At 36.9% G+C, this 15,783-nt stretch overlaps 1 protein-coding gene across 13 annotated transcripts in view; it reads left to right on the top strand.

Moving 5' to 3' along the window:
* The window catches only part of ROBO2 (roundabout guidance receptor 2), a 1,130,584-nt gene that overhangs the window by 1,019,982 nt on the left and 94,819 nt on the right, over positions 1-15,783 (top strand). For all 13 annotated transcript variants that reach the window (XM_089512185.1, XM_089512193.1, XM_089512187.1 and 10 more), the window contains 2 exons: positions 2,947-3,068; positions 10,179-10,410. In XM_089512185.1, the coding sequence (XP_089368311.1) occupies positions 2,947-3,068; positions 10,179-10,410 (354 nt within the window). The remainder of the gene's footprint in view (positions 1-2,946; positions 3,069-10,178; positions 10,411-15,783) is intronic.

Genomic DNA, 15,783 nt, shown 5'->3' on the forward strand with positions numbered 1-15,783 from the left:
AAATAACTATAATCACTATATTATATATTCTAGTAAAAATTAATATTTTTACTTTTGTAAAAGAAAGTTTCCTATTGTAAGATAAATCAGACTGCCTGATTTATGTTACCCAACTTTAAAGGAAAAACAGACTGAGTTCTTCCCTAGTTCCACTGCAGCACAATCCCCCAGGTTGTGTTGGTACAGAAGTTTTGTTCATATCCCATTCACTTCTTCATTCCATGTAAATATTGTACATCCTTACCCATGCATTAAATGGTTTTGAAAAGGATAAAATGGTGGTAATAAAATTTCAGGGTTGAGTAGAGTTATTAATAAAAATAAAAGTGAAACAAAATATAATTCTAATGTTTCTTTTTTACTTGGACAAAGTCCCAATAGTAATGGCTACACGTGTGCCTCTGAACCAAAAGTTATGGTGTAGAGTGTTTCTGTGAGAACAGATGTGGTGTAGAGTTTTGATTGTCAGATTACAACTCTGTAGATCAGGATTCAAATCCCCCTTCAGCCTTGGAAACCCACAGGTCTGAGGTCTCAGCCTCAGAGAAGGCAAATGCAAACCCCTTCTGTACAAATCTTACCCAAAAGAACCCAAAAGTTCACCTCTGGGTGTCCATAAGTTTGAAATGACTTGAAGATACACAACACCAACAGAGTGTTTCTATTTATCTTGCCAGTCAGCTATGCCCTCTTCCAAGATACTTCATTGTATTCACATCCCCTCTGCCACTGCTTAGCTTTTCCTTTTTTGTGACCCTAGGGATATTTTAAAATAGCTCCTTAGTATGTATCAGGAAGTGACCCGTTCAAGTAATAAAATCATTTCCCTTACATTCTATTTATATATGTCTCTTGTCTCCCTTGTCTCTTGCCATTTTATTCCATTCCTTTAGGGCTGAATGGCGGGGTATAAATACCATAAATAAAATAAATAAATAATTCCCTCTTCATCTGGTTGTCTGTCAACATTCCATGCCTTGGGTGCAGTTTCAGGTATATTTGTGTGAGAACAGGAAGGCCTGAATTGGAAATAATGAGGATAATAGGAGCATTAATGTGGGGGGCAACAGAAATGTTTACCCAGTTTTATTTGGAAAAAATAAAGAATCATGTACCTTTGACAACTCTTCAGAACAGAAAAAAACTAGCCTCACTTATCCAATCGTTTTTATATTATTTTTCTATGAGAATGAAAACAATTATATAATTGTTATGCTATGAAATTGAACACACACACACACACACACACATATGGATTAGTTCTGAGGGAGACTTCAGAGTATAACATAGAACAAGACAGTTGTAAGGTCCTGTTATCTTCATGTAGTTTGATAATAATATTTTATTTTAAGGCATTCATAATTACAATTTCAGTGGTCTCATGTATGGAAAGAATATCTGAAAATACTAAAAAAAAAAAGTCAAAGAACAATTTCTCAAGTGGGGCAAACCCTGATGAGGAGAAACCTGGAGTCATGAGTATCTTTATAATTCAGGGCTTATTACATGAAAAATTCTCACATATTGTATTTACACAGAAAACATTTTCTGCCCAGAAGATAAGATTTATTTATTTATTTATTTATTTATTTATTTATTTATTTATTTTGCACATTTTTAAAAATATAAACCCTGTATGGTGATTGCTGTCTTTCTGGCTCCTAATAGGGTGACATCCATAACAGTGCTCAGCAAGAAAACAGAGACATGTTTTCTGCCATGCTGCCACGCTACCCATTTTGCCTTTTGGGGATTCCATTTTTTCTTTTGAGGGCATATGTGTGTGAAGGGGAAAAAAAGAAGCAAGTTAATCATAAGGACTATTCATTATCTCCTGTAGCTGTGCAGGAATTCTACAGAGTATATTGTGTTGCTGTGCTTCCTAGATTGTGCTGCTAGCTAGTGTGCATGTTTAGGCAATCATAATTAGGGGATCATGTCTTTATCAGCTTTCCAAGTTAAGTATCATTGACTTGAGGAATATGTTTGTGTGAATATGTGTAAAAGCAGAGAGCCAGCATGGTGTAGTGGTTTGAGCATTGGACTGGGACTCTGGAAAACAGGGTTCAAATCCTTGTTTTGCCATGGATGATCTTGGGCAAGTCACTCTCTATGAACCTCAGAGGAAGGCAAACCCCCTCTGAACAAATCTTGCCAAGAAAACCCAGGGTCAGATTTATCTTAGAATTAGAGAGTTGGACGGGATCCTATGGACCATCAAGTTCAACACCCTGCTCAGTGTAGGATCCCCAGCTAGAGCATCCCCAGCCTTAAGGTTGCCATAAGTCAGAAATTATGTGAAGGTCCCCAACAACAACAACAACCAAACAATGTATGTACAAGAGAGCCATTTAGTTAGCTTGGTTTGTTTTGTTCTTGTTTTTTTCTTTTCTTTGCACTTTGTGCATATGCACAAGGACAAATGGAAGTAGCATGTTATAGAGTAATTTGCTGTAAATGTATGTTTTCCCCAGTTTCCACAATGTATTAGCTTTTATGATTGCAAACTATAATTAAAAGAGAGACATTTTAATAAAATTCTGATATAATATTTTAAGTAATGCAAACAGTTCCAATTGTAGAAAAATCTTTTGATATATAAAAACTGACCTGCAAATTATATATCAAAGTTATTACTATTTGAGAGTTTCAGCGCTTTTGAATCATACACTTGCTGTGACTAGAAAAATGTTAGAATCATACTTATTACATTAGTTTTCATATATGTTGGAACACATTCTGATTGGTTTAAAAATAAAATATTTCTTCCATGTGCTTTTTTCTGCAATTCATCTACTCCATGATTTGGGGAAAAACTACTGTAATTTCACAAAAAATATTTAAATCGTGATTATTAAGCTTTTCATTTATTATAATGAATTGGTTATTTTCAGTGACTGTGATTATTAAGATAATTTATGGTTGACATGTGTGTTTGCTTGGCAGATATCAGCCCACCAGCACAAGGTGTGGATCACAGGCAGGTCCAAAAAGAGCTTGGGGATGTCATTGTGAGGCTGCATAATCCTGTTGTTCTCACCCCTACCACAGTTCAAGTAACCTGGACGGTAAGAGTTTTGTGAAAATTCATAGGAGATTATCACAAAGCGAAAAGGATTTCCTTTTCCCATCTTTTTCCCATCCTTATCGCACAATCGCATAAAGATTATCAGATAACGTAACACTTCTCTGGTCGTTATCCCATCTGTCAAGTGAAATTATATGTGATTGCCTGAAAGACTATCAGACAATGTCACACTTATTCTGTCATTATCATGTCAGTGAGGCAGAATTGTCCTGTCATTTTTCATTAATGAAAGTTTTCATTATTCAAAAGTGGCAGGACAATTCCACTTCATTTACAGGATAATGACAGGATAAGCATGACATGTGTGATAGTCTTTTGCACGATCGCATGGTAAGGACAGGATAAGGATAGGAGTGATCTGCTTCACTGCCATCCTTCTCCCTCCTATCTGATAATCTCCATAGTGAAGCAATAAACTTCTTTTACTTTCCTTTTTTATTTTTTGCACTGTTACTGGTAGACAGAGACAACCAAGCAAACGCTTCCCTTTCTGTTTCTGTTCATATGTGATATCTTTCATACATGTAGAAAAGATCTAATTCAAAACAAGACACAGAGGTTGCATCTGCACCGCAGAAATAATGCAGTTTGACACCACTTTAACTATCATGACTCAATTCTATGGAATTCTGGGAACTGTAATTTTGTAAGACATTTAGTCTTCTCTGTCAGAGAGCTCTGGTGCCACAACAAACAATAGTTCCCAGAATTCCATAGCTCTGAGCCATGGCAATTTATGTTGTGTCAAGCTGAATTATTTCTGCAGTGCAGATGCAGCCTGAGACAGATGTGTCTTTAAAATGTATTCTTTAAAAAGTAAAACAGGTTCTGCAGCTTTGTTGCACTTCACAGAATCTCTTAACCATATGTTTAGTTTTACAATAAAGATATATCAGCAGAACATGTCTAAGAATATGTCTTGAAGCATGCTTGAGTGATATTTGCAAGATTCTTCAGCATGGGTAGCTTCTGAGTGATCTTATATAGTGATATTTTAATGCTTCTCTTTCATCCAAATGGGCTTTCTTGCCACAGGGATTAGTTTCTTAATGACCTTTATAGTATCTATCCTCCTAGCCAGCATTCTCCGATGATCCATGCCTAAGGTGAAGAATCATATTTGATACTCTAGTTCAAACTTCAGTGATGAGTAAGCCACTATCATCTTGGCATCACCTGCAACATTTTTGTTAACACAGTGAAGTTGGCAGATTTAGTATTGTTAAAGACAGAGCTTCAAATGCTACCATTTTTTCTTTTTACTTCAGGGAAAGTATTTGTAACCATAGAAGCAGAAAATTTCTCAGCCTATAAAAGAGTACCTCTCTCCTTAGGCAGTTTCCCTATAGGAAAAGGGAGGTGGGGGTAATCACAGATGGGAAATCTGAGAACTATTCACCAAGGCAGCACAAAGTGCTACAAGGAGGATATTTTTGTAAGATGAATTCTGCTGTAGGGATTAAAGCTATGAATACTGGGTTTCTGTACATTTATTTAAAGCACATGGGCCTCAATATATTAGAATATGTATTGCCCAGATGTAAGAAACTGTATAATAGTGTATCGTATGGCAACCTGTACTGCATCTGGATTCACAGCCACACACCCATTTTTACCTTCACTAAAACCTCTTCCTTAGATTTTTGTGCTATTTTGATATTATTCTCTACCAAAATTAGCAGAAATGCAGTAAAAATAATAGCGGAAGGCACAGAGTAGCATGCTCTCAGTCACCGCTATGACATTTACTCAGGACAATTATCCCCACAAATGGATGATCTGGCTCTGGTATGAAAGCAAATTTCATTATGATAACTGGGTCCAGCCCCATTATTGGTTCAAGCAGATCTGAAGGACAATTTCTAGAGGTCATTTGCTCACAATCTCTTGTAACAGCAATATTGAGAGGTCTGATGGGGAAAAAATTTGCTCCATAAAACACAATATCTCATAAGGAGTACTAACCTAAACTGAACTGAACATTGTTTCAGATTTTGTCACTATTTTTCTTCAAAGAAAAAGAAGAAAGATGTTTTCTGCAAAGCAAAGTAACATATTATGATTGCTAATTCCAATTTACATGCTAAAGGAGAAAAGCAGTGACCCAGTACCAGCCAAGCAACACACAATACCCACCAGAGACATATGAAAATTGCTTTAGGGAGGAAGCAGAAAAAGAAGAGAAGCCAGAGCAGCTAATTAAAAAGTTTCCAGCACCCAGGACAAAACCAATTAATTAACCAGAGTATCCTGAATAACATCCATATTACCCTGAGAGTAAGGCCAGGATTATTAATTTAGCATAAAAACCCAATGCAAGTAGCTGACAAATGCCAGATGAGTAATGACACTTTGTTTTTACCTTTTGCAGTTTGGAATTTGGTTTGGCAGATGACAGGCAAGACTTCTGGCATGCTGATGGCTGGCACATTACCACCTGCCACTCCCATTTTCTGATCTGCTCATTTAGTCCTATTAACAGTTACTTGGAAACTCTCCCCTTGTGATAAATTCAGATTTTACAGTCTAAAAATGCAGTATTATTAGAATAGTATAATTCTAATAATAGAATGTTATTTTACAGTATTACATAAAATCAATAAGGTAGGAGTAAAAAGGGGTTTAAAGTTGCTACTGTCAAGCAAGAAGGGCTTTCTATTCTAGAAAAATAATATACCCAAAGGAAAAAAGTGAAGTTATGTAGTAATTTTTCACTAGAGAATAAGTTTTTCACTATTAGATTTCACACAACTTGAACCTTCTGCTGTTTAGATTTTATATTATTTGAAAGCAAAAGGTATAACCTACAGTAGAGATGGGAACACCCCCTTCCCCCTACACAAGGTCTTTCGTTCCTTGTACATGATATATCAGGAATCACATAATGATTTTTGTCAAGTCCAGACTGTATAATGCAGTTTGATATGACTAACTGCCTTTGCTCCACCCTACAGAATCCTGGAAGTTGTAGTTTTATGTGTGTTGGCAGTCTTCAGCAGAGAAGACTGAAGACCGTATAAAACTATAAATCCCAAGATTCAATAGGAGGAAACTATAATATTTAAAGTGGTGTTACACTGCATTATTTCTACAGAATAGATTCAATCTTGGTCAGAATTAGTTACTGATATACTGTACTTACTTACGTGCCTGTTCTAATGTTACAGTTTCTCCTCCCTCCTCCCACCCCCATTCCACATATATGCTAGTTGCACATATATTGAATGTGTATGTATAAAATTCAGCAGCAAAAAAGAGAACCTTCAGAGGTTCCTCAAATCCAACTTCTCTCTCTCTCTCTCTCTCTCTCTCTATATATATATATATATATATATATATATATATAGTGTAAGGTGTAGTGAAATAGGAAGGTGAACACTGTTTCCTGATCTCTGACTCCAAAACCCCTGCCCTTGTGCCAGGCAGTAGCAATTTCTGCTAAGCTACGTTTTCTCCCTTCATTTTTTCTATCTTACATGAAAAATAATTTGTTCTGGTTGCAATTAGCATTTTAAAAAGTAGTTGGATATTTATACTAGCATAGATCCAGAGAGATAAAAAGTGAATTCTGCCAGCTTAATGCCAGTCCACTTCAACATGTGCAACAGCTTTCTCTCCTTTGTTCTATTATTGCTGTTCCTATTGGGACTGTGCCGCTGTTCCCCTACTTTTTATTCCAGTCATTGCTCCCAAAATGTTTTCCATTTCTACCTTTTAGTCTAAGATTCTTGTCAACACTTGGTAGGACAGTGTAGACAATCATATCTAGATAAACCATTCTCTTTATTTTCACATAGGGGCTCAACAGACCACCCCTTTGGAGCAGCCTGCAGTCACCCCTTTCCTCTCCAGATCAGGGCCATGGCAACTGCACACTGCAGCCCTGATCTGGCCTTTCCGTGGTGCAAAAAGAAGCCACAAAAAGTAACGGCGGCAGATTTTCAGTGTTTCTTTGGCACAACATGTTTTAAACAATGTGCCAACGGAGCACCATGAAGCCCCCCACCGTGCAATTGGATGCATGATGTAACACTGGCCTGGGGGAGGCATGAGAGCAACCGATGTGCATACACCACACCCCCACACCACCCCGATGCTGGCGTGTAACGCTGGTCTGTTTAGCCCCATATTCCCATGTCAGCCCAGAGACTGGGAGAAGTAAATGAAATTCTATAAACTTCTAGTCAAAATGGGATCATATATTTGGCTTAACAATAAATACAAACTGAATTACTAGCAAAGTCAGGCTTGTGTATTTACATAAGCCAAAATTAAAATCAGACACATGTATATCTATCATGCTTTAGTGTTCACTTAATTAGGAAACAGCATCAATAAAATGTGGCCTGCCATTGCCTCAGTAACACAGAAATTATAACTTGTCTTAGATAATATATAATACATAGATAATACATAATAGTTTACTGAGAGCTACATGTGATTAGTTCATTTGATTACAAAGACCACCAAAAGTGTTCAATAATTTGAACTAATGTATTAATCTGAAAACTGTTACATTTTGATGGTAGTTGATACAAGAAAAAAGGTTTTAAACATGCAGTACTAAAATTTTAATAATAATAATAATAACAATTTTTTATTTCTATTTTCCACCTCTCCCTGTGGATCGAGGTGGGATTACAACCAACAAATTATTCCAACAATAAAAACATATAAAATACATTCAATAAAAACAATAGCATATTATCAATACAATAAGATTAATAAAATACAGTTAACTTTCGTAAAACATACAATGGAGGTGGGATATTTTACAGAAAATTTGGTGGATAGGCTCACTGGAAGAGATCCGTCTTGAGTTCCTTCTTAAAGGCATCTAAGGTGGTAATAAGGCAGATCTCTTCCAGCAAGTCGTTTCATACCTTGGGGACTATGGCAGAAAATGCTCGGTGGGAAGTAGTAGTTAACCTAGTTTTTCCACACTCTAATAATTTCTTCCCAGACATACTGAGAGTGCGGGGTGGATTGTGTAGGGAGAGGCGTTCCCTCAAGTAACTCAGGCCCAAGTCATATAGGGCTTTAAAGGTAATAACAAATACTTTGTATTGGGCCTGGAAGCTAATCGGCAGCCAGTGAAGAGATTTTAATATTGCTGTTACGTGGTCAAACCTAGATGTTCTGGTGACCAATCTGGCTACAGCATTTTGAACCAATTGAAGGTTCTGAACTTGGTACAAAGGTAGCGCCATGTAGAGTGCATTACAGAAATCTAAATGAGAGATTACCAGTGCGAGTACCACTGCTTCAAGGTCCCTTTGGTCCAGGTAGGGACACAACCGAAGTTGGTACCAAGCACTCCTAGCTGTCGCATCTACTTGAGATGACAACTGCAGAGACAGATCTAGGAGTACACCCAAACTGCGAACTTCATCCTTTAGGAGAAGTGTGACCCCATTCAGTCATATATATTATGACTGAGACTGGCTGAGACATGGAAAGCTGTTATATGATAATAAGATAGTCATGGTATGGATGGCTTACTATATATGTCAGGAATAGAACACCCAAATACTTGAAGAGCCGGAACAGAAACAGGAACTTGAATTCGCATAGGAGATGATTTCCTGAACTGGTGTTTTGGCATTATCAGTTTTGGGACTAGAGATAAACGTGTGGGGGGAAAAATCAGAAAGCAAGTGGATCTTATAAAGAAAGAGCAATTACTCTCTCCCTGTCCTTTTCAGTGAGCATTAGAAATTCACTGAATATGAATGAGGAATTTAAACCCAGGACCATCATTTATATATTCCAAGGTTTAAGCTTAAATGGAGTCCACTAAACAAGCGCATTCTGTCATTCCTGCCATTTTACTCTGTATCTGGATAGGACAATTCTTTTGTGTAACTGGTCTACTGCAAGAGTGCAGGAGGCAAGCTTTTCTTTTAACTCTTTTTTACTGTGTATGAGACTTGAACACTTCTCTGATTTTTGTTTTGCAGTCCTCTGTAAGTACAAGTGTATGAACTAAAGTTAATATTTCTCATTGTCTTGTCTTAAGTGTTATAAGTAAAAAAAAAGCTTCAAAAGTAAAATAATTTCTGGTCAAACAAGTTGTCAGAGAAACCTAAGTGTGTAAAGTGAAAGCCAAATATTCCTTAGTTTGTATTATTCCATCATAAGCCATGGATGCAGTAGGTCTAAGGGTGCCTAAGTATGACAAACTATTCAGATGAGTTAGAAATGTTTTTTGTTGTAAACACTAGGTTCATAAAGTCTCAATGTCCATAAAGCATTTAATTAATGAAACTCCAATGTGTATAAAAACAATTTGTCCTGATTTACACACTCCCTTCATTTGGAAGCAGCTGCTTAATGTTCTTCTTAAAAACACAGCTTGATTCTGTCAGTATTAACAAGCCATTATTGTGAGTTATGTCGTTCTTTCGGTGCATAAGTTCCTTTAAAGTGTATCTAGAGAAGTTTATAAAATGTGAGTTTAACGCTATTGTAACATATGTTGCAGGATTTTTTTTAACAATGACAATTCTGATCAAGTTGTTTTATGCCTTGGTCTCATAAATTCAGTTTTGGTTTGCCCAGTATATGTGTGTTTCATTTAATAAGACTTAAACTCCCATTGAAGAAGTTAATGAATAGTATAGAGTTCAGTAAAGGTGTTGATATTGGGAAGATGGTTTTAGATTTGTAACCTTTAACCACTCTAGATATTGCCTAAACCAATATAATTCTAAATCTGGAAAATATTTGATGAGTTTAGCAAGCTGTCAAGAAAGAGCCAAAAATCCTACTTCTTTAGTCTGTACTTGCAGGGTAGAATTAACCACCCAACGCAGGTGGCTATTTGCGTAATACTGTTTGGCACGTTGACCATGACATGAACACCACTTTTATTGCTCTTATATCTACTTATTTTTGAACACTATAAATTTTTGTGCTTGGTAATAATAGAGGGAGAAAAGTGTTTGTGGGCCAACCAAAATCAATCCATCTCAGTTTTGTTTTATAAGTTAGAAGAGTTGTATTACACAATTGGATGTCAACTCAGAGAACTGATGTAAAATTTATTCTTCATCTGATGGTAGAAATGCTTGTCATGATATTATTTCAGGTTGACCGCCAATCCCAGTTTATTCAAGGTTATCGAGTCATATATCGTCAAACATCAGGCCTACCTTCCCCTTCTGCATGGCAGACGCTGGATGTCAAAGTTCCTACAGAGCGCAGTGCTGTCCTAGTCAACTTGAAAAAAGGAGTAACTTATGAGATTAAAGTTCGACCTTATTTCAATGAATTTCAAGGGATGGACAGTGAATCAAAATCTGCCCGTACCACTGAAGAAGGTAAATAAAAGAAATAATAGATGCACATGCTTTGTGAAGTTGAGTGAAATTATGCAAAGTTCATTGTCTCCATTGCAAGTCTTCTATTCATATTGGTATTGACAAATTCTTCACAGCAGTCAGCTGCAGTCACTATTATCAGTATACATACTCTGCTTATTTTGTTTTAGTTCATTATATTTCTATGCATAACATTAGCAGCTGTGATAAAAATATGCACTTCGTCTAATAGATCAGTAACTGGTTAACTTTAAAAAAAATAATAAAACAAAATATAGGGCCAATTCTAAGAGTCTTACTTACAGTAGACCTCTTGATATCAAATCTCATTAGCTGTGATTTACAAAATCCATTGATTTCAGTGGCTCTTAATATGACTTAACACTGAATTTAGCCAAAATTGTTAAAAGGATGACAACTGAATATTGACATTGGCATTCAATTTAGCATCAGTTATGAGAAGTGAAACTGGATAGCCACAATTGATACAGGATTGTGAAAAGCCAACTAGACTGTGAAGAACTCCTGAGAATCTCTAAATCAAGTGATACAATAAATCAAGTGTTACAACAAAAAGCCATTTTGGATGTTAGGGATTGCTAGGAAAGGAATTAGAAACAGAACATTCAGCAGCATTATGTCTTCACATTAATCTGTTTTGTGGCATATCTGGAGTACAGCATAACTTAAGTTCTTCAGTATCAAAAAGATGTCATAGATCTGCAAAAAGTACGGAAAACAGCAAAGAAAATTATTGAAGGAAAAACCAAAATCTGAAATCATTTATTTCAGAAAAAATGCTGACCAAGGAAGGAAAATAATAAACATTTATAAAACCAGGGGTGGTATGGGAAAAGTGGTTAGAAAATTTCTTCTTCTCACATTACCTTAGAATATGAGGTCATAAAATAAGACCAAAATAATTTTTTCCTTATGTGATGCATAATGTTACAAAATTATCTGCCATAAGCTTGATGGCTTTGAGTACACACTCAGCTTGTTTTATAATATAATACAAAATTAATACACAATATCATTAAACAAAGCAACAGATTAAAATAAACATCAAATAACAAACAAATATCTTCAAAAGAATAATGTGTGATGCATCCTTTAATTATCTTCTCATTATATGCCTGCTTCTCCATTAGTCATGTAGCCCAGATCCTTTTCCAACATTCTTGGATCGAGAAACTTCCCAATTTCCAGTTAGAAGCTATTTCTATTATTTTATCTATAAGAAAAAATATTATGAGATCTTATGTTGTAAATTGTATATTGAGAATGAGTGAAAATTAGAACATTAGGATATCAGCTCCTTGTTTTGTAATAATACTAATACTTTTCAGAACCTCAGTCCAGAATTGGGCCACCACAGGGAACTTGCAAGTTTCTCCAACAGTTGAGGGATGTAGTTTGGGTGATATGAGTCAATCAAACAGATGTAAGATACTACTTGTAAATCAGTCTGAGAGTGCATTCTTTGAACTGTTAGTTGCACAGAATTTGTATTAATTTACAATTAGTTCACATCTAAGATCTGATCACATCTGTGGTCAACTTCCCCACCCTGATAGTTATACCCTATTTGTTATTCCATGATGTCAACAGGAACAAATCCTTTGCAACACATGTATTTTTCCAAAAAGTTAATGTGTGTGGAGCTTTCCCATTATGTTTTAGATTTGCATGTATAGATAAATGTAACCTTCAGCTATCCAGTCTCTTGATGTGGTTTTTTTTTTCAGTACAGCAAACAACTGTAACAAATTGTACTGTCAAAAGTTAAATGTCACATGGTTTTTTTTAAAAGGTCTCCAAAGTATCTGTCTGTGTAGCAGACTATTTACAGGCCTATGTGGATAAAAATTTGGTATTCACAAAGTGTCATTCCATGGCCATTTTCTTTGGTTCTTTAATTATCTTTATAATTATCTTAGGTTTATGCTTTTTCAGACATAATCCCAAATAGATTTTTGTTTTAATGAATATGGTTCACTTCTCAGAGGGAAAAGGGCAATCTTTTTTAAAGTATAATATTTCATGCATTGATGCATTCTTCTATTTTGGGAAATGCCAATTTAACAGAGGAGAATCTGTCTTTGAAATTTTTTTGGAAGTATGATGAGAATATTGTATTTTTTTTCTCTCCTACTGTATGTGGTTTCTTAGCAAGACAAATGTTTAAATATGTCAAGTTTTTCACTGAATACAATTTTCAAGGAAATGTTTCTTCTGGAACCCAACTGGAAAGAAATGGTTTTTACCACATTTTTTCTCTTCATTTCCTGAATACCAGACATTTGTCACAATTCAGTATCCATTCATCTCTTGCTTCTTTGGCCTTGTGAAAGTAACAAATGGAATTATGTTTGGTTTTGTCTGAAAAAGATGAGCAGCGATTTGGGTGCTTTAATAACTGTGGGAAGGAGCTGAGCACTGGAATAATAGACCTGTCAAGAATCAGGCATGGTGTTCTCCACAAGTCAGCAGCAAGGGAAATGAGAAAATGGTTTAAAAATGTTATTTTTCAGTGTGGTCCATTTAATAACTGCAGCACTCTCAGGGAAGTGCTTTAATTTATGTTATGGTGTCAGCTTTTATTGTGGTAATCTTGTACAAATGAAGACAGAACAGTTTAATACTGTGTATTACAGAGGTATGTGTGTATGTATATAGGCAAGCATGACAATCAAATGAACTAAAAATATTTCTAGTTCTAGCAATATCATCAGATTTTAGGCAGTGTTTTTTCATTAGTGGTCAGAGCCAGATTCTATTGTATTTCCTAGCACTGAATGCTCTTATGTCATACTGAATATGCTTATATAAGTTAGCTGCACCATGGTGCAGGAAAGCCAGCAGCCATTTATTTAATAGATTAAGTGGAAAAATGAAGCAGGCACATGGGTTCCTCTATCTATCTATCTATCTATCTATCTATCTATCTATCTATCTATCTATCTGATCAGGTGTTCTGAGGTTTTTAGCTTGGCTAGTTGTTGTTAACTGATGTCAAGTCGACTTTGCCTTTTGCTGAGCCCATGAATGAGAGACCTTCAAGTCACTGTATCATCAACAGCCCTTTTCAGGTCTTACAAACTCAAAGCTGTGGCTTCCTTGGTTGAGTCTGAAATGTGATCTTCCTCTTTCCTACTGCCTTCTACGTTACCAAGCATTACTGCCTTTTCTAGTCAGTCCTGTCTTCTCATAATGTGGCCAAAGTTCTGCAATCTCAGTTTAGTTATCTTGGCTTCTAGGGAGAGTTCAGGCTTGATTTGCTCTAGGAGCCATTGATTTGTCTTTTTAGCAGTCCATGGTAACCATAGAACCCTTCTCTAGCACACCATTGTTGGAATCCTATATAACTTTTTACATAATATAACTGTGTTACTTAGCTAAGTAGCAGAGGCACTAAGAAACCCAGTTATTGAGTTGCAAAGATGCATAACAGGACACTGGCAAGAGTGCCCAATGCAAATTTGTTTCTGATGTGCATTGGTCCCATTGCTCATTGGGCTCCAATGCACATCGGGTACGTTGGCAGCTGTCCTAAGTAGAAACATAACAGCAGCCCTCTGTTGGATATGATTGTTGCACAACTGCACAATTCTAATTCCCCTAGATGTAAGTCCTCTTGTGAAGATGCAGTGCCCCAACAGGATTCTGTCCCATATCTGTTTGGAGGAAAGAATGAGCTCTTGCAGTATAATCAGTGTTATAGTGTGTTCAGTGTTCATCAGGCAAGTGTTCCCTCCTTTAGAATGCCCTATTCTAGACCTTCCCCTCCAATGAGTTTTCATTCCCAACTCCAACAGGAAAAATTCCACTAAGTCAATGCTATGATGTACATCCAGACACTTTGGAGTATGCTCAGTCTACACTTTCTCCATTCATAACCCCCCCCCCCCCCCCGCAATATTTTGGCTTATGACTGACCAGGAGCACCTCTGTCTTGTCTGGATTAAGGTTCAATTTGTTTGCCCTCATCCAGTCCATTATGACAGCAGACATTGATTCAGTACAGAGACAGCTCCCTTGGAATCAGATGGACAGGAGAGATAGAGTTTGGTACCTTTCCCAATTCTTTAATGTAAATGTTAATTACATAGGAGACAAAACAGAATCTTGTGGGACTTCACAGGCTAATGAGCAGGGAGATGAACAGGAGTACCCCAACACTGGACTGGTACTCCAGTCAAGAAAGACTGGAACCACTGCATAACTGTGTTCCCAAGTCCCATCTCAGAGAAGCAACCCACAAGGATACCAGAGTTGATAGTATCAAAAGCTGCTGATAGGTCAAGCAGGAGCAACAGGGACAAACTCTCATATTCAATTGCTTGCATAGGTCATACACCAACACAACCACTGGTGGCGCAGTGGTTAAATGCCTGTACTGCAGCCATTCACTCAAAACCACAAGGTTGCGAGTTCAAGACCAGCAAAAGGGCCCAAGCTCGACTCAGGCTTGCATCCTTCCGAGGTCGCTAAAATGAGTACCCAGACTGTTGGGGGCAAATTAGCTTACTTGCTAATTAGCTTACTTGCTGTTCACTGCTATGATCTTTGGAATAGCGGTATATAATAATACAATAATACATAACAAGCGAGTGCCAAGATTACATCCACTGGACCTGTCTCAACTTTAGCATTCAAGTCAGAGCTGATCCACATAATTTTGTCCACAAAGTGACTTTCAAATTCTTCACAACAAGCTGTGGAGTGGTCCTTATTTTTTTTTCCTTTTTGTGAGCCAGAGTGTAAAAGGTTCTGACTACTCCTGAAAAGTCCATTGGACAACACTGTGAATAATTCATTTGTTGCCACCATTGCCATGCCATAGACCTTCCAATGAACTCTAGTCTGTGTTTGACCGGACTTGCTCTGAATCAGCTGTCATCACTGAGCCCCATCCCTCTTGTTTCATCACCGCCAGCTCCCTAGGTAACCAAGTGGCTTGCATGGCTCCATTTTGTGGGAGGGAACGCTTAGTGGTAATAATCTAGCCATTTCTCTATTCCAGAGTTCAGCCAAGACTTCAACAGGATTACCTGCCAAGACAAGAGGGAATTCCCCAAGAGCCATCAGGAATCCATCTAGATCCATGAGTCTCCTGGGTTGGACCATCTTAATTGCCACCATCATACCCCTGCAAAGGCTCAGTACAGAGACAGCTTCCTTAGAATCAGATAGAAAGGAGAGATCGAGCTGCATACTTTTTAAAAATCTGTCCTGATTTTTCCACCATTCAGTATCAGTAAATAACCCTGTGTATAAATTGTATAATTTTATAATCTCTATCATTTTTCCTCTTACTTACCTTTTTCCCAATTTAAGAAGCCCCCTGAACAGCAGTTCTCAAAGGTGATT

The sequence above is a fragment of the Sceloporus occidentalis genome, unplaced genomic scaffold (assembly GCF_023333645.1).
Source record: "Sceloporus occidentalis isolate IW3139 unplaced genomic scaffold, rSceOcc1.0.p SCAF_2, whole genome shotgun sequence".
In the NCBI taxonomy this organism is placed as follows: domain Eukaryota; kingdom Metazoa; phylum Chordata; class Lepidosauria; order Squamata; family Phrynosomatidae; genus Sceloporus; species Sceloporus occidentalis.